General features: G+C 45.4%; 2 protein-coding genes across 2 annotated transcripts in view; one reads left to right on the forward strand and one right to left on the reverse strand.

Annotated features, from left to right (window-relative positions):
* Positions 1–3,080: 3,080 nt before the first annotated feature.
* Positions 3,081–4,931, reverse strand: LOC142817621 (uncharacterized). The gene is made up of 2 exons (XM_075894676.1): positions 4,862–4,931; positions 3,081–4,778 (listed from the first exon to the last, which is right to left on the reverse strand). Exon 2 carries the CDS (start codon positions 4,737–4,739, stop codon positions 3,081–3,083), a length of 1,659 nt encoding a protein of 552 aa, XP_075750791.1. The 5' UTR covers positions 4,740–4,778; positions 4,862–4,931.
* A 7,056-nt stretch (positions 4,932–11,987) lies between these two features.
* The window catches only part of LOC119173585 (decapping and exoribonuclease protein), a 224,770-nt gene continuing 221,465 nt past the window's right edge, over positions 11,988–15,292 (forward strand). Inside the window, exon 1 of the mRNA XM_037424391.2 lies at positions 11,988–12,446. Within this exon, the coding sequence (XP_037280288.1) occupies positions 12,040–12,446 (407 nt within the window). The 5' untranslated portion in view covers positions 11,988–12,039. The remainder of the gene's footprint in view (positions 12,447–15,292) is intronic.

Here is a 15,292-nt window from a genome sequence, read left to right on the forward strand (position 1 = left end):
CGTGAGCCGCCTCGTTACCGGCAAGGCCCGCGTGCGCGGGAGTCCATATTAAAGCCGTGTCTTGTTGCGGGGGATGGGCCAAAAGGAGGGAGAGGGCTGTTTTGGACACCCTACCCGCTCCAAAATTGTAGATGGCAGTTTTTGAATCACTAATAATAAGTGAATAATTTGGAACTGTAAGGGCCAGAGCTATGGCTGCTTCTTCCGCCTCCTCAGAAGAGGAAGCAGAAATAGAAGCAGCAGCAGATATCTGACCTAGCGAATTCACAACTGAGAGGGCGAAAAAAGGACGAGTACTGTATTCGGCAGCGTCAACGTAGAGCACTTCTTTAGAAGTAGAAAATCGTTTTTCGAGAGTTTTTGCACGCTGTCGTCGACGTTGCTCGTGGTGCACAGGGTGCATGTTTTTAGGGAGCGGCGGAATGAGTAGATTCTTGTGTATTTCACGCGGAATAGTGTGTTTGGCGTTAGTGGTTGGAGTTGGCCTGATACTGAGGGTATCGAGTATGTATCTTCCGGTCTGTGTGTTGGAAAGACGAGCATATTGTGAAGTTAAGTGTGCTTCAATAAGTTCAGTTAAGGTGTTCAATGTGCCTGTCTCCATGAGCCGTGCGGTGGACGTTCGAATGGGGACTCCGAGAGCGAATTTGTAGATTTTACGTAACAAAGTGTCTACGTTATTTTGTTCTCTTCTCAGAAGGAACAGATAAGGGAGAGAATAAGTCACTTTATTGAGGACGAAGGCTTGGATGAGGCGGAGGAGCTCTGCCTCTCGTAGCCCGCCATGCTTATTAGATATCCTGCCTATAAGGCGTAGAGTGTGGTCCACAGTTGTTTGAAGTGCTTTAATGGTGTGTGTGTTTAGTCGATTTCGTTGTATGTGTAGTCCAAGCACCCTGAGTCTGTCAACTTTAGGCACGGGTGTATTGTTCAGTGTTATTTGTATATCAGAGATGTGCTTTTCAGAGCCCCGATGGGCAGGAAGGAGGAGCAGTTCAGATTTAGTGGGTGAACAGGTCAGATTCATGTTACCCGCACAAACCACCACCCTGTCAGCAGCAGTCTGCAGAGTTTCCTGAATGTGACCATCGGAGCCGCCTGTCATCCAGAGGGTAATATCATCTGCATAAAGTGAAAATTTGAGATCTGATATGGATCTCAGCGTTCGAGCCAGCGGCATCATCGCGATGTTAAAAAGGAAAGGTGATAACACTGATCCTTGAGGTGTGCCGAAACTCCCCAAGGAGTAAGAACAAGAGTGTTCAGACCCAATGTAAATAGTTGCCGTACGGTTCGAAAGGAACGCAGATATGTAATCATGAATCTTTTTACCAACGCCTATAGCGCTCAGTTCACTCAATATGGCAGTGTGGCTGACGTTGTTAAAAGCCCCATGGAGATCGAGACTGAGAATTGCTTGAGTATCGAGGCTAGAGTTAGGGATAATGATGTCATGCTTCAGTCGAAGCATGACATCTTGACTGGAAAGGGATTTACGGAAGCCTATCATTTCGTGAGGGTATAAGTTGTGTTCTTCTATAAATTTGCTAAGGCGGTTGAGGATTACATGTTCAAGTGTTTTTCCGATGCATGAAGTGAGGGAAATCGGACGTAGGTTGGCTGTGTTTATGGGCTTACCAGGTTTTGGTATGAAAATAACTCTGGCGTCCTTCCACGCAGCCGGCAAGGTAGAAGTGTCGAAGCAGTGGTTAAAAAATTTAGTGAGGGCTATAATTGAGTTTTCATCTAAGTTGCGGAGAAGTTTATTATTGACGAGGTCAGGGCCTGGTGCAGATGAGGTGCGAAGGTTCGCAAGCGCGTGTCTAACCTCAGCCTCCGTTATGGGGCTACTGAGATCATCATTTGGTTGTCCGATATAGTCAGGTGCATCGTATCGATACGCGCTGGGTAGGTGTTTGTCGCGAAGATCATTAAAAAGAGTGTTTAAGTTACCTTTGTGCGAGTGAAGTAGTTTGTTAATGTGATGATTATTTGCGGTACGTGATATGGTAGGGTCTAATAAATGCCGCAGGAGCTGCCATGTCATCTTGCTGTCTAGGTGGCCATGCATGCTTTCGCATTTCTGGGTCCATTGTTGACAAGCAAGCTGTATGGCATAGTCCTGAATTTGCAAATCGAGTCTCGCAATTCTCAGTCTCAGTCGGCGATTATGTCGCCTCTTCTTCCAGCGTTTGAGGAGAGATTGCTTAGCTTCCCACATGTGAAGAAGTCGGGTGTCAACTATTGTAAAAGGCGTATCAGGTGGTAACATGGTGGTATGCGTTTTTGTGTCAGTGTGCAATTGCTGTACCCATTCCGAGATATCATCTATCTCAGTAGGCGCCGAGCAGTGACGGGCCTCGCGAAACTTGTTCCAGTTAATAAGGCTCAGGCGCTTGGGAGCTAAAGGTTTGTGTCGGAAGTGTATGGTAGTTTGAATAATGTAGTGGTCACTACCGAAGTTAATGTTCAGGTTGGTCCATGTGACAAAGTGAACGCGATGGCTGAGTGTAAGATCGGGAGATGTATCTTTAGCTACACTATTACCTAATCTAGTGGGCATGTCTATATTGTTGTGGAGGGTGAGGCGGTGATCCTGTATGTGAACCCACAAAGCCCTACCCTTGGGTGTAGAAACAGAGTGGCCCCATACTTGATTTGGTGCATTAAAATCACCAAGTATTAGGAGAGGGTGATGTTTCGCGGCCGCAATGGCTCGGGCAAAGAGAGTATTGAAGCGATGGTGTTTCGCCTGTGGCCTACTATAGACGTTTAATACGTATAAAGGCGATTCTTGAGTTTTACAAGGAAGGACCTCCAAAAAGTTGTGCTCCACATCGACGCCGTCGAAATTAGAGTGAGTTACCGTCAAATGTTTTTGCGTTAATATAGCAGTATCGGGAGAATTTAGAGATTTAGTTTGGTGTACACTGTAACCGGGAAAAGTTATGTTTCCGTGGGTCTCTTGTAGGGCAATGACTGCAGGGGGTTTGGGGCAGGAGGCCAAATATTGTTGAAGAGTCGCTTTCTTTTTGCGGAACCCCCTGCAGTTCCATTGCCATACTACAAAGTTCGAGCGATTAGGGTTTGCAGCCATTGTCGGGAGGGGGTGTAGGAGAGAAGGCGGGTACGGCTATATTTGGATTATTGGCCGTGACGGCCGCAATCCATGCAGTGGTCTGCTGCATTTGAGTTTGTACAAAATCTAGAAACTTGTCAAGTTTGTCATTTATGGCAGCTTGGCCCGTCTCCTGAGCTGTGAATCTGCTCTCTATGTGAGAAATCTTACTTTCAATGACGGCGAATTTCTTCTGTGTTTTATTTTCGAGGGCGTTTATCCTATCGTTAAGAGTTAGAACTGTGTCGCTGAGAGATTCTTCTTCGCGTGGTGTGGCAGGGGTTTTGCGCTTATTTGAGGGTGGCAGCTGGGAGGTGTCTCGAGGCATTGTAGTGTCCATGTCGGTAGGAGGAAGAGGTATCGTGGGTTCAACAGCAGGGGGCGATTGAGCAGGAATGAAAGATCGTGGTTCGGAATGCTGCGAAAGATTGCTAAGGGGCATTCGGGATTGTAGCTCGAGCTTTAACTTTTGAATTTCTGCCTTGAGGCTAGCGTTTTCAGCTAGAACTTTTTCTAGGCTAATGTTTTGAGATAAGGAGCAGTTAGAGGAAGCTGCCTGTGCCCAGCTTACCTTTAATGGGTTTGGCAGATGACTGGTGGAATGGGGGTTCGTTGACTGGGTCGGGAAGTCAAGTTCTTTGGGAGTCGAGTTTGGGCCCCGCCTCTTGCTCTTGCTGCGACCCCGCTGTGGGCCACGCTCTTGCGAGCGATTAAGGCTCGGTGTCCGGGATGATGGAACTTCTGAGGGCTTAGGTGTCTGGTATTTAGGTGTCTTAATCTTGTAACGCTGTTTGCACAATGGGGAACCGGTGATGTGAGCTCCACCACACACGACACAGACGGGTTCACATTCATGGTCCATTGAGGAATCCTTCAGTCCGCACTTGTGACAGATTGCATCGGGAGTAGAGGGGCAGACATCCTGGCGATGTCCAATTTTTCGGCAACGGGTGCAGGCTTCCACCTTCAGTCGGAATGGGCGGCAGCGAAGCGTGCAGCCTTCGTAGTTGATGTAAAAAGGGACGTGCGTGCCACGGAAAACAACCAAGATGGTTTCGGTGGTGCTCAGTCGGCGAGCGGCCCCAATGGTCATGGCTGGATTACATCTTTGGAGGGTTGGAAGGATTTCCTCGTCAGCGTAATCCAGAGGGAGATGAAACCTTCCACGACAAGAATCTACAGGGTCGGCAACGTGGGTGACGACTTCGTAGGGGACTCCGTTGAACTTTAAGGTCCGGATGTTGTGGTATAAATCTGCTCGGTCCATGCTTGACGTACTCACGAGCACTGTGTGACTGGTGGGATTGACCCTGATTTGATCAGGGCTGCTGATGGGAAGTCCAACTGCTTTGAGAACGAGTTGTCGTAAGACACAGGGGTGCAACTTGGTACAGTCGAGACCCCCGCGTATCCGAAGAATCACCTTGTAGTCCGCATCGGGCAGTGGTGGAGGTTTAGGCTCCCATGAAGATGGTTTCTTCAGATCCGCTGCGCAGGTGTCAGCCGATGAACCAGTGGGACGAAGGTCAGCATGTAGAGCACGCCATGAGCGAGCGGCGTCGCCTCCAGCAGCGACGCCCGCTGCGACGCTGGCCGCGTCGCGCTGGGCGCCTCCACTCATACTAGGCCGGCGGTTAGGCCTAGCGCGGAAGCGGTCGAGCTGAACAATAAACAGTCAGCACTGTTCTCAAGGAGCATTATCACATCCCAACAAGGTGTCGAATGGGTGCCAGGTCCACTTACAGTTGGTGTGATGTGTGATCCAGGGTCCAAGGACCTGAAGAGGTGGTCATAACACGGTAAGTAGCCGGAGCCAAACGTACACACGTCAGCCTTCACCTGCAAAAGCTGCTCGCCGATCGCTTCACCCTATAGTTCAGGATGATGGCGCAGAGTTTTTCAAAGCACTGGGGTTTAGGGACCGGGAGGGCAAAATTGACTTCAAGTGGGTAGACTTAACTATAAGGAGGTTATCTGATTGGTGGCTAAAGTCAAGGCATGAGTGAAAATTAAACCCTTCACTGCAAAGTACGAATCCTCAAACTTACTTTTTAAAGAAAAAAAATAAATCTAATTTTTGGTTCATTAAGTATTACGGCTTGGTGACGCTAGCCATCGCCCGATCTAAAGGGTACAGCCCTATTTAGTCATCCATCCGGCGTCGGCGTCGGCGCACGCCGGGCAAATGATCGGCGGCGGCGCCGGTGGCGTGGAAACCGAAACTACAATAAATAAAAAGCTACTTTACTGTGTTTTCTCTGCTTATTTAGCTGAAATTCGCTACTTTGAACATTAATGCCTGAGAGAACAACTTCGAGATGCAAGAGGACTGGCAAGCGTTCTGTAAATGTTTTGTTTTTGAGCATACATATTCAATATGTTCTGTCAGTGCGCCCTGTTTCTTCACATAGCTAACACTTTATCACAAGAAATATCACTTCTTTTTACTCTCACAGCAATGCTGATATATCTGCTAGGTATTATTTCTTATTAACTTACACTTTGTATTGTTTTACTTCCAAGTAACTGTTAATAGTTTATTTATTATCAAATATACGACTTGCCTTTGTAATGCTTTCCGGCCTGGAGGCTACTATTAAATAAATGAATAATGGAGGAGCCTCTTTTCAGTGGGTAAGTAGGGGCAAGACGAGCTCGCAGTCTTTGTGTGTAATGTGCTGCTTTTTGTAGTAACAGACAGGTGGGCAATTTATGTAGGTCACAATGGCATACAATGATTCATGAAACACACGAGAAAGGTGCTAATTCGTCTCCCATGAGGGGACACTTCTCAGCGGCTTATGATGCAAGTGCTACAACGCAACGAATACAAATAGAGCGACATGAATATGGGACTACATGCGCTTTTTCATTGCTTCAATTTTCAAAGACTCCATTCTTATAATATCTGAGGAGTAGCGGGTGGTGGGTGGGATGGAGAGCAGTGCTTGAGTCTCGTTTGTTTGTGAGACCCCTCTTTACCTACATACCAGCCCATACTCCCTCTCCCTTTCTTTCCCTTAAAAGGAGTACTGAAACAAAATTTTGAAAGCGAGATAACCTGTAAAATGGATTGGTGTAGATACACACATCATCTATGAAATCTAAACAAGTATTGTCACCCAGAAGGTATTCACAATTAATTTGGAATCGCGAGTCACCCTACGGCATATAATTATGCCTTCATCATTCGGGTAAACAAACAACCATTCCCCGCGTCACGAGTTTTGTGATGGCTGCTCCTGGCGAACCATTTCAACGGAAAGAGGGGCAGACATGTACTGGAATACAAAGGCTGGTGTTCGAGCTTCAGGGGCGTTTTTTTTTTTTAATGGGCCACGCATATTTGCTATTTACAACGCTGGAGAGGAGATCGCAGAAGCGCCCGCAAAACCTTCGTTGAAAAGACTTGTCGACATGGTGATTCACATGCTCGCGGTTTTCGACAACCAAGACTTCAGCAATTAACATCGCGTGCTCGGGCGAACGAGCTTTGCAGCCCTGGGTTGCAAAAAAAAGCGACATTTTTTCTTAAGTGCTCCTTTGCTCATAAGTCCAAAAAATATGGGCTATTTATGACGCGCACCAGTCTTATCTCCTATCACAGTGTGTTGGGGACGGGGGCGATAGGGTGTGATGTACGTAATAGAAGTTGGGATGGTCGTAATGAAATGGTTGCCACAAACGCTTTAGCAACGCTTCAGTGCGCAAGAGATCCTCTCTTTCCATCTTGCTGTGCTATCTCCATGCCTTCCCATGACCACCCGCTAAGCTTTGTTTTGGGCTTGCTAGCTGTGGGTGAGGCGAGTTTTAGCTAATCCCACCAGCCTCCAAGATCAATTACTGCAGGCTTCACCTGAAAAGCAACCGTACACGTACAAAAATGCTCGAGATCACCTTTTTCAGGCAAGAATAAAGAAATCTCAAGAAACTTGAAAACTTCAATCAAAATAACCAATCAATCAATTACCACTCGTACCCACAGCGGGGGAAGGGAGAAAATAATCCGTGACCTCGGCACCAACGGTTATTTGCAAAGGCGTTTATTCGCATAGCCCTCGGTAAGAGAAAATAAGGGGAAAAATGTGACACCAACCGTGCCGCAACAACGCCACGTGTCAATCCGTTACATCGTGGGTGCCAGAGAAGTTAAAAAGGCACGAGTCGATGTTGCCACAAGCCTTCCACCACCAACGGCAGTTTCATCCGCTGCTCCAAAGACCTTGCACCTGCGGGAAGAGCGCAAAGCTAGGGCGGCTAGCCACCCTAGCCTTGCGCTCTTCCCGCAGGTGCAAGGTCTTTCTAGCCACCCTAGCAAGGCGTCGTGTGCAGGATCGCGTGCGCCGGCTAAACCAAGAACTTCCATGAAAAAATGTGAATGAATATGTGTGGTTGAAGGCAAGAAAAAAGGCACTATCTTCTGAAGCCCTTGCAGGAGCACGGCTCAGCGCATTGAGGGAGGGGGGTGGAGAAGTGAGGCTTGAAGTAGGTAGAAGGAGAAGGTTTGGAAGAATCTCACGGCCATGGCTGGTAGATAGAAAGCGGATAGGGGCCAATGGCAGGGCAACCTGAGTCGTAAGACTTGTGTGTGGCTGCAGGAGACATATCAAGTGGTCCTAGAGATTGAAAAAATGTGGGAGCACAGGACTGACTTCCGTCAAATGAGCAGTGAACGGAGCGCAGAGGCAGAACATTGTAAGCCAGTTGGCCACCATACCAGTCCCGACAGCACGGTGATCTTCTAAACGGAAAGAAACATTCACCGGCGGCTCCACTTTGAATCCTGACACCCTCAGCAGACAGTGGGAGACAACAAGCGCCCCACAGGTGCTCTGCCCTCCCCCTACTACCGGGGCTTGCAACAAGTTGTGGCAAACATCTCGGGTCTTCTCACCCCTGAAGAAAAAAGCCGATCAGGCTTCAAAGCGTCGGGTTTCTTAATATAAATATTGGCTGGAGTTTTTCTTGTTTTTTTCCCCTCATTTTTCTGTTATCCCAACCAAGCAGACCTCACCTTTGAAATATAACAGATATTTGTGCTGCACGCCCTAAACCCGGAGAGTGGAGCTCATTACTGCGCTTTCTAGCCTGTCTGCATTCCTTGGGGCGTAGAAAGAACGCAAAAGTTCAGGTATGAGTGACTTGAGCCTGGGTAAAAGCTCGTGTCGTCAAGCTTTTCGCAGAATGGACTGGCCGAACACAATGACGGGTGAGAAACCACCGAAATTGCTACCGCGTGTCAAACCTGACTGTGAATGGAAAGGAGTTTGAGTAAGAAAAAAAATACAAAAAACGGCTCTGCTATGTTGTGTTGATAATGAGTCCTGAACTGCAGGCGTGCTGGCAAAATGTTTAGAAGCTCCTCATGTTCTCAGGGGGTCACAAAAATGTCGGACCTCATAATAGTTTGAAGGAATTTGTTTTTGCCAGTGATTAAGCGTCGCACACGGCAGGAGCCGTGTGTTAAATCCTGCCCCCTTCCTCCTTGGAATCCATTCGGAAAGCGTTCAACACATCACATGGCAGGAAATGATATAAAAGCTGATAGCATGTAAGTTCACTACATTTACACAACTTCAAACTCGTCGAGATGTAAACTTTTTTAGCGCGAAACAATCATTGAAAGGGCATTCACAAGCACCCGTCTCGTCGCTCTCGTTCTTCTGAATATTTTGTTTTGCACTCCGTACTTTTCAGATCGCCACATTTATTCATGCAAAAATGGTAGTGGCGTCGGAGAACAAGCAGTTCAATGCAGGGGCGCTCCACAATTGTGAATTACACTAGATACACAATAATGAAGTTACGAATAATTATTAAGTTTTCTCTCTCGTTATTATATCAATCCGATATACGTTCTGCTCTGAGAAAATATCATAAAAGTTTTGCATCATGCATTTAACTTTGTCATAGTCTGCGAACGGTGTACTCTATAAACGCATTACCTATAAGCATTAAAGTCGAAGCCAGTGTGATGCATAAGATCACTATAACAACACTAAAATTACTGTTTTTTAGAAACTCCTAACGTCTTCTTAAAAATTCCAACTTCAATATGTGGAATCACGCTGACGCAAACGGCATTAGCTTCATGACACTGCAAACAAATTTACAAATAGCTGTGCACCTTGGAAGTACGCAGTGTACATTATCTGCTTAGTCATGCTAGCATTTTAATGTTGATATCTAATCTCAGTGGTTCATTTTATTTTCATTCCGGGCCTTTAAATTAGGGTTATCACTTTTATTCGAAAGTATGAGCAAGTGTTTTTTATCAAGGACCTTCACTGGAATGAGTTCCAAGGGTGCGGGGAATTAGACAGATTTACAATTTGGAAAATCAATTATGTGGCTTTACAAGCCGGCACATACACGATAACAAGGCACGCCATAAAATGAGACTACATATTTGTAACCATAGGCCAGCAAAATAAAAAGACGCCCTCCTTAAATAACTCTTTTTTTTTTCGCATGGGACTCACAAGGACCAAGACTGACCAAAACTTTGCTGAACCGAACTAGGAACTCGCTCGAACTCAGACTCATCATGGTAAGACTCAGCCGGGCTCACTCGGACTGAGGCTTACCTAATTATAACACAGCCGGACTCACTCAGACTCTGACTCACTTCTCAATCTGAGTCTTTCAATTCCTCTAATAGACTCATCAGTGAGTTTGCTGACTTATAGTCAGAATTAACACATCTCTCGTTCACGTCACGCGTTGATGAAGCGCACCTTTTGTGTGCGCTAGCGATGGTGAAATATGGGAGAATGAGGAAGGCTGGTTTCTATGCCCACATGACGATAATAGGGATGTTATTTACCGATCTACACAAAAAGAAATTGACGAAAAACACGAATGCAGGGTAGGAACGAGCAAAGACAAGTGCTGGACCTAAAACTAAATGTTATTATAGAAAGCACCTACAAAAACGTACGAGAAGCACATGCTTAAAAAGGCTATGTAAACTCCAGTTGCACAATTAACCGTACATTTTTTTCCCAACAAATGTTTCAATGTGGTGATATGAAGCAGCCGATATCCATGGAACACCAAAATATCGACGCCAAGTTTATCTGTGAGGAAAGCTGTGGGATCAATCACACATGACACTTCTCTCTGTTTTTATTTCGAAAACTTCACGAGTTTCGCGTTCAATCTTTTTTTTTCCTTTGACAATGGCATACAATGATTTGAAAGAAATTACTTTCTCATGCGACCATGTCTACAGAGATCAGACGGGTCGAGGCCTAGTGACAACTATAGGCAGTGTGAACATCCTTCAGGCACAAAACTGACCTCTTCGCTAGTCTCTGCGTCCCCAATATATCAGTGTCATCAGCAAATGAAGAAATAGAATGAACGTGAAAATTTCGAAGCCTTAAAAATACAAAAAAGGGGCAAAGCGCGACGCATGTATAATTCATCCTTCTTTACAGCTAGATAAGTAATTCACATTGCTAGATAGCGGGTGCCCGTTGCGTTGATCATGGAAGTGTGGTGTTTGAACAATTTTGACACGTTTCTTGCCTTTGTAGTGATAGGTGATAGGCTTCAGCATATCTTTCATGAGTGCCCTTCTGGTACATGGGTTTGTGGACTTTCCGCCATAAATATTTCGCTCGATGTCCTGTAAGGTTGAGCTCCTTAGTTTGTTCTTCCACAAATATTATAAACCAACTCGCCGAGCAAGCTACGTATGTGTTGTCCTTTTTGAAACAAGGTTGTGACAAATCGGCATCTATAGTTAGTGGATTTAGGTCCGAGATAATAACTGAAGGAAACGCAGATTACTTATTTTGATAGCGTGCCGTGGAGCATCGCACGGTGTGCAGGACAAAGCACGTTGAAAATAGAAGCCCACGCTTCAGTGTTTTCTCCGCATTCATATTCTGTGCAATACCTCAGTTTACACAAACCTAATTTATGGTGATCACCATTTCGTCCAATATTGTTGATCTTGCTCAACCTGCCGATACAATGGTGATCGTTTCTGTTTGTTGAAACATTTCCGATGGAGGCGGAAATGTTGTAGGCCCGTGTGCTCAGATTTGGGTGCACGTTAAAGAACCCCAGGTGGTCGAAATTTGCGGAGCCCTCCACTACGGCGTCTCTCATAATCAAATGGTGGTTTTGGGACGTTAAACCCCACATATCAATCAATCTGTTTGATGAAACATTTCATGTAACAATGTTACTTTTCTTTGTTCAATAAAGGCCATGGTCGTGGTCCAGTTCCATAACTATTTTGTGTTGTAAATATGCCCTAAACAGCTAGCCCTTCCTCAGTTATAACAATATCTTCCATACACATCGCACTTCTACCTTGCCTGTCCCCAGTTCTGGCCCCCATCCTTCGCTTTAAACGGCCTTTGTTTTCTGACTCGCTTGCGCAGTCATAATTATGAATATTCCAGTACCGACTTTCCACACCTTTCATCATTGTTCAAAACCCGCCTCACTTACAAATTCTCGTCAGATAGAATATGTCGACAGTCCTCGCCAAACACCACCGTTGGAGCTGTCACTCACTGGGATTCGCGGAAATATAGTGAACGCAAAACTATCTTAAAATTCACGTTTAAATCTAATCCAACATTAATAGGAGCAGTCAACAAGTTGTTTTTATAGTCCACTTAGTTAACTCGAAATGGCAGGTGAAGAAATCTCGATGTGTTCTCGAAGTAGACAGAATTAAGGCCAGACTGGTGACAGAAGGTGCAAAATAAACGTAGGTAGGCGGGAAGAAAAAAACCTTATTTAAAGGGCGCGCCAACTAATGGCGCGCCGTTCGGTTGGCGGCGGCGGCCTAGCAAAATTTGTCGGCGGCGGCGCGCCGACGCCTCGGCGCACACATCTAGTTCTGTGATGACACTACGAAAACCTTTCTCTCCTCTTTTTGTTTGGCGTCAATAATAATGGCGCTAAGCAGGAGCGTCAGCAGTTTAGTAGGGGCGCGGGAGCGGCAAAAATGTCCCGTCCCGGGCGACTACGTTGCGTCCATGTGCGTGCGCGATGCCGTGGAGCAGTCGAATGGCAAGTTCCCCAGCTTCCGTGAGCCTCGCGAGATCGGCAACTTCTCGCTTGTGGGTGAGCAGCGCGACTATGAGGACGGTGCGGCGCAGATGAAGTACCTGCGCATGCCGAACCAGCGGCACCGACTCATGTGGGACCTGAACCGTGGCTACGAAGTGGCAGTGCGCAGGGATCGCTCGGTGAACGAGAGGCTGGACAACCTGCTAAGATGGATAATCCGCAACAAAAACAAGTTCTTGCTGAGCTCCGCCGCGAGGCCACCGGGCGAGCCGACCCCCGAAACCCAAAGGCAAGGTGCATAGTCAAGGTGCATAGCCTCGTCCTACCCTAGCCGCCGTTCTAGGTCTCTATGGTGCAACTGCTAGTCTGAATGTCACTTCGCGATGACAAAGTTATGAGGGCACTGTTTGAAACACTGGCGCTTTGGACATCTGGCTTTTGGTAGGCTGTTTTCGAAATAAATTAGGTGGTAGAACATTTTCGCTTAACTAGTTGGAACAGCGGAGACGACATCATAGATGGCTCTTTGAACATCGAAAATGATTGCTATTTGTCTGCGCCGATTTGTAAAAAACTGCTGTTGGAGGAGTAATCGCATGTGCCCTACGCAATATTTCCGAAATCATCATGGGCCTCGATTTGATGTCACCTTGCCTGTGGCGCTGATTTTCACTTCCCTTACTTTTTTTTTTTATGCTTCGACCTTCTGTTTGAGGAAGAAAGGTTAGTTTACGACCACTGGGCAGCCGTGGTCATAGGTAAAAAGTTTTCATATTTCCGGTAGGGACCCGACTTCCTTGCCATATTTCTCTCTCTCACACACACACACACACATGAGGTTATGATGAGACTTATTTATTTATTTAGTCAATACTGCCGACTTTTACGCGAAGTCGTAGGCAGGAGTGGGTATATATATATATATATATATATATATATATATATATATATAGTAAAACTAGTGTTTTTTCGCACGTTTGTCGACCTCTTTTTCTACCGTATATATATACACACACACACACACACACACACACATATATATATATATATATATATATATATATATATATATATATATATATATATATATGAAATATAACAGACAATAATGCCAAGGAAGATATAAGGGAAATTATTAGGCCAGTTGTAATGTAGATGAGAAAAAAGAAAAGTGGGTGAAAAGATAACTTGCCGTGGGCAGGATCCTGCCCACGGCAAGTTATCTTTTAACCCACTTTTCTTTCTTCTCGTCTACATTACGCCCCGCCGCGGTGGTCTAGTGGCTAAGGTACTCGGCTGCTGACCCGCAGGTCGCGGGTTCGATTCCCGGCTGCGGCGGCTGCATTTCTGATGGAGGCGGAAATGTTGTAGGCCCGTGTACTCAGATTTGGGTGCACGTTAAAGAACCCCAGGTGGTCAAAATTTCCGGAGCCCTCCACTACGGCGTCTCTCATAATCAAATGGTGGTTTTGGGACGTTAAACCCCACAAATCAATCAATCAATCTCGTCTACATTACAACTGGCCTAATAACTTCCCTTATATCTTCCTTGGCATTATTGTCTGTTATATTTCATTAATATTGTGTAAAAACACGAAAAAAAACGAGCCCTCAAGTATACACTTGTTTCCCTTATTCGTTTACGAGGGTCTCGTACTGGCAGACTTGGTGCCTTTAGGTTGCATACGAGGGACTACTGGTCAGCTGCCAGTTAGTAATAAGTTCACGTGCTACGTGACGCCAAACAGGCTCATAAAGAGTGTGCCACACTCGCCGCCATGGCTACTAGTGGCGCTGACTGACACTTCCACGTTTAATTGGCATAGATACCCAATAAAGTGGCTGGGGGATAGCTGTCGTGGTAGCTCAGTGGTAGAGCATCGAACGCGTCATTCGAAAGTCGCAGGTTGGAATCCTGCCCACGGCAAGTTATCTTTTCACCCACTTTCCTTTCTTCTTATTTATATTACAATTGGCCTAATAACTTCCCCTATACCTTCCTTGGCATTATTGTCGGTTAGATTTCATTAATATTGTGTAAAAACACGAAAAAAAGCGAGCCCTTAAGTATACACTAGTTTCTCTTATATATATATTTTTTATTGATATGATATATAAGGAGATGTTGGCGCACCATTATGGCGCCGGCTACTCCTTAGCCGTTAATTGAAACTTGAACACGTATCTTGAAGCAAAACATACAAAGCAGTGCATGGAAAATAGAAAACTCAGGCACAGATATGCAAAGACACACTTATACGTACATATCACAATGGTAAGTAAATGTTTGAAAGTCATTGTAAGAAGTCTCTGGAAACAACAAAACACAAACAACAAACACAAAACACAACAACAAAACAATAAAGCACACGTCTGGTCTTTATAAAGATGCATTCGCTCGTATGTACATAATAGTAGACACGTCATTCATTTCAAAACACACACGTGATGGGTGTCACATGATACTGTATATAATAAGTACATGTGTTACAAATGAAAGCTTGTTCTTTGTTAATACTTGTCAGCAATCCCGCTGTCTTGTAAAAAACGCGTTAATGCTTTTAAAGCGTGGGACTGTAAAACTCCAGTTGGCCACGGGCCCAGAAGTTTTTTCATGCTAAATGGTCTGTGGTCCAATGCGAACAGTTCACTTTTAAGACGGCGTCTTGGCGTGTCATGATGTGGACAGTGTATGAGAAGGTGACATACGTCTTCATTTATAAATCCACAATCGCATTTGGGAGTTTCAGCTCTGCCGATTCTGTGCAAAAAATGTTTTATGTATGCGGTGCCTAGCCTCAATCGGTGAATTAGAGTTTCCATCCTTCTATCTAATACCAGCGTAATTTTGAATTCAATAAATGGATCGATGTGGTATAAATCGCAGCTCTTTGTACTTTGGTCAAACCAAGCAGTTTTGCTCATTCTGAAAGTTGTATTCTTTATAATACTACGCAATTCATTTTTCGATATCGGTAAAGAAACAGTAACGTCTTTACGATGTGCTTGTCGTGCTGCTTCATCGGCAGCTGTGTTTCCAGGAATGTTGCAGTGGCCAGGTATCCACTGGAATTTGATCTCATGTTGCGCCTTCTTTGCTTTAGTGAGCTCCTTCAGCGTTTCGTATGTCATACT

The sequence above is a fragment of the Rhipicephalus microplus genome, chromosome 5 (genome assembly GCF_043290135.1).
Source record: "Rhipicephalus microplus isolate Deutch F79 chromosome 5, USDA_Rmic, whole genome shotgun sequence".
NCBI lineage: Eukaryota > Metazoa > Arthropoda > Arachnida > Ixodida > Ixodidae > Rhipicephalus > Rhipicephalus microplus.

Excerpts from the sequence above, each read along its gene's own strand:
- LOC142817621 (XM_075894676.1), bottom strand. The coding sequence starts at position 4,739 with ATGAGTGGAGGCGCCCAGCGCGACGCGGCCAGCGTCGCAGCGGGCGTC.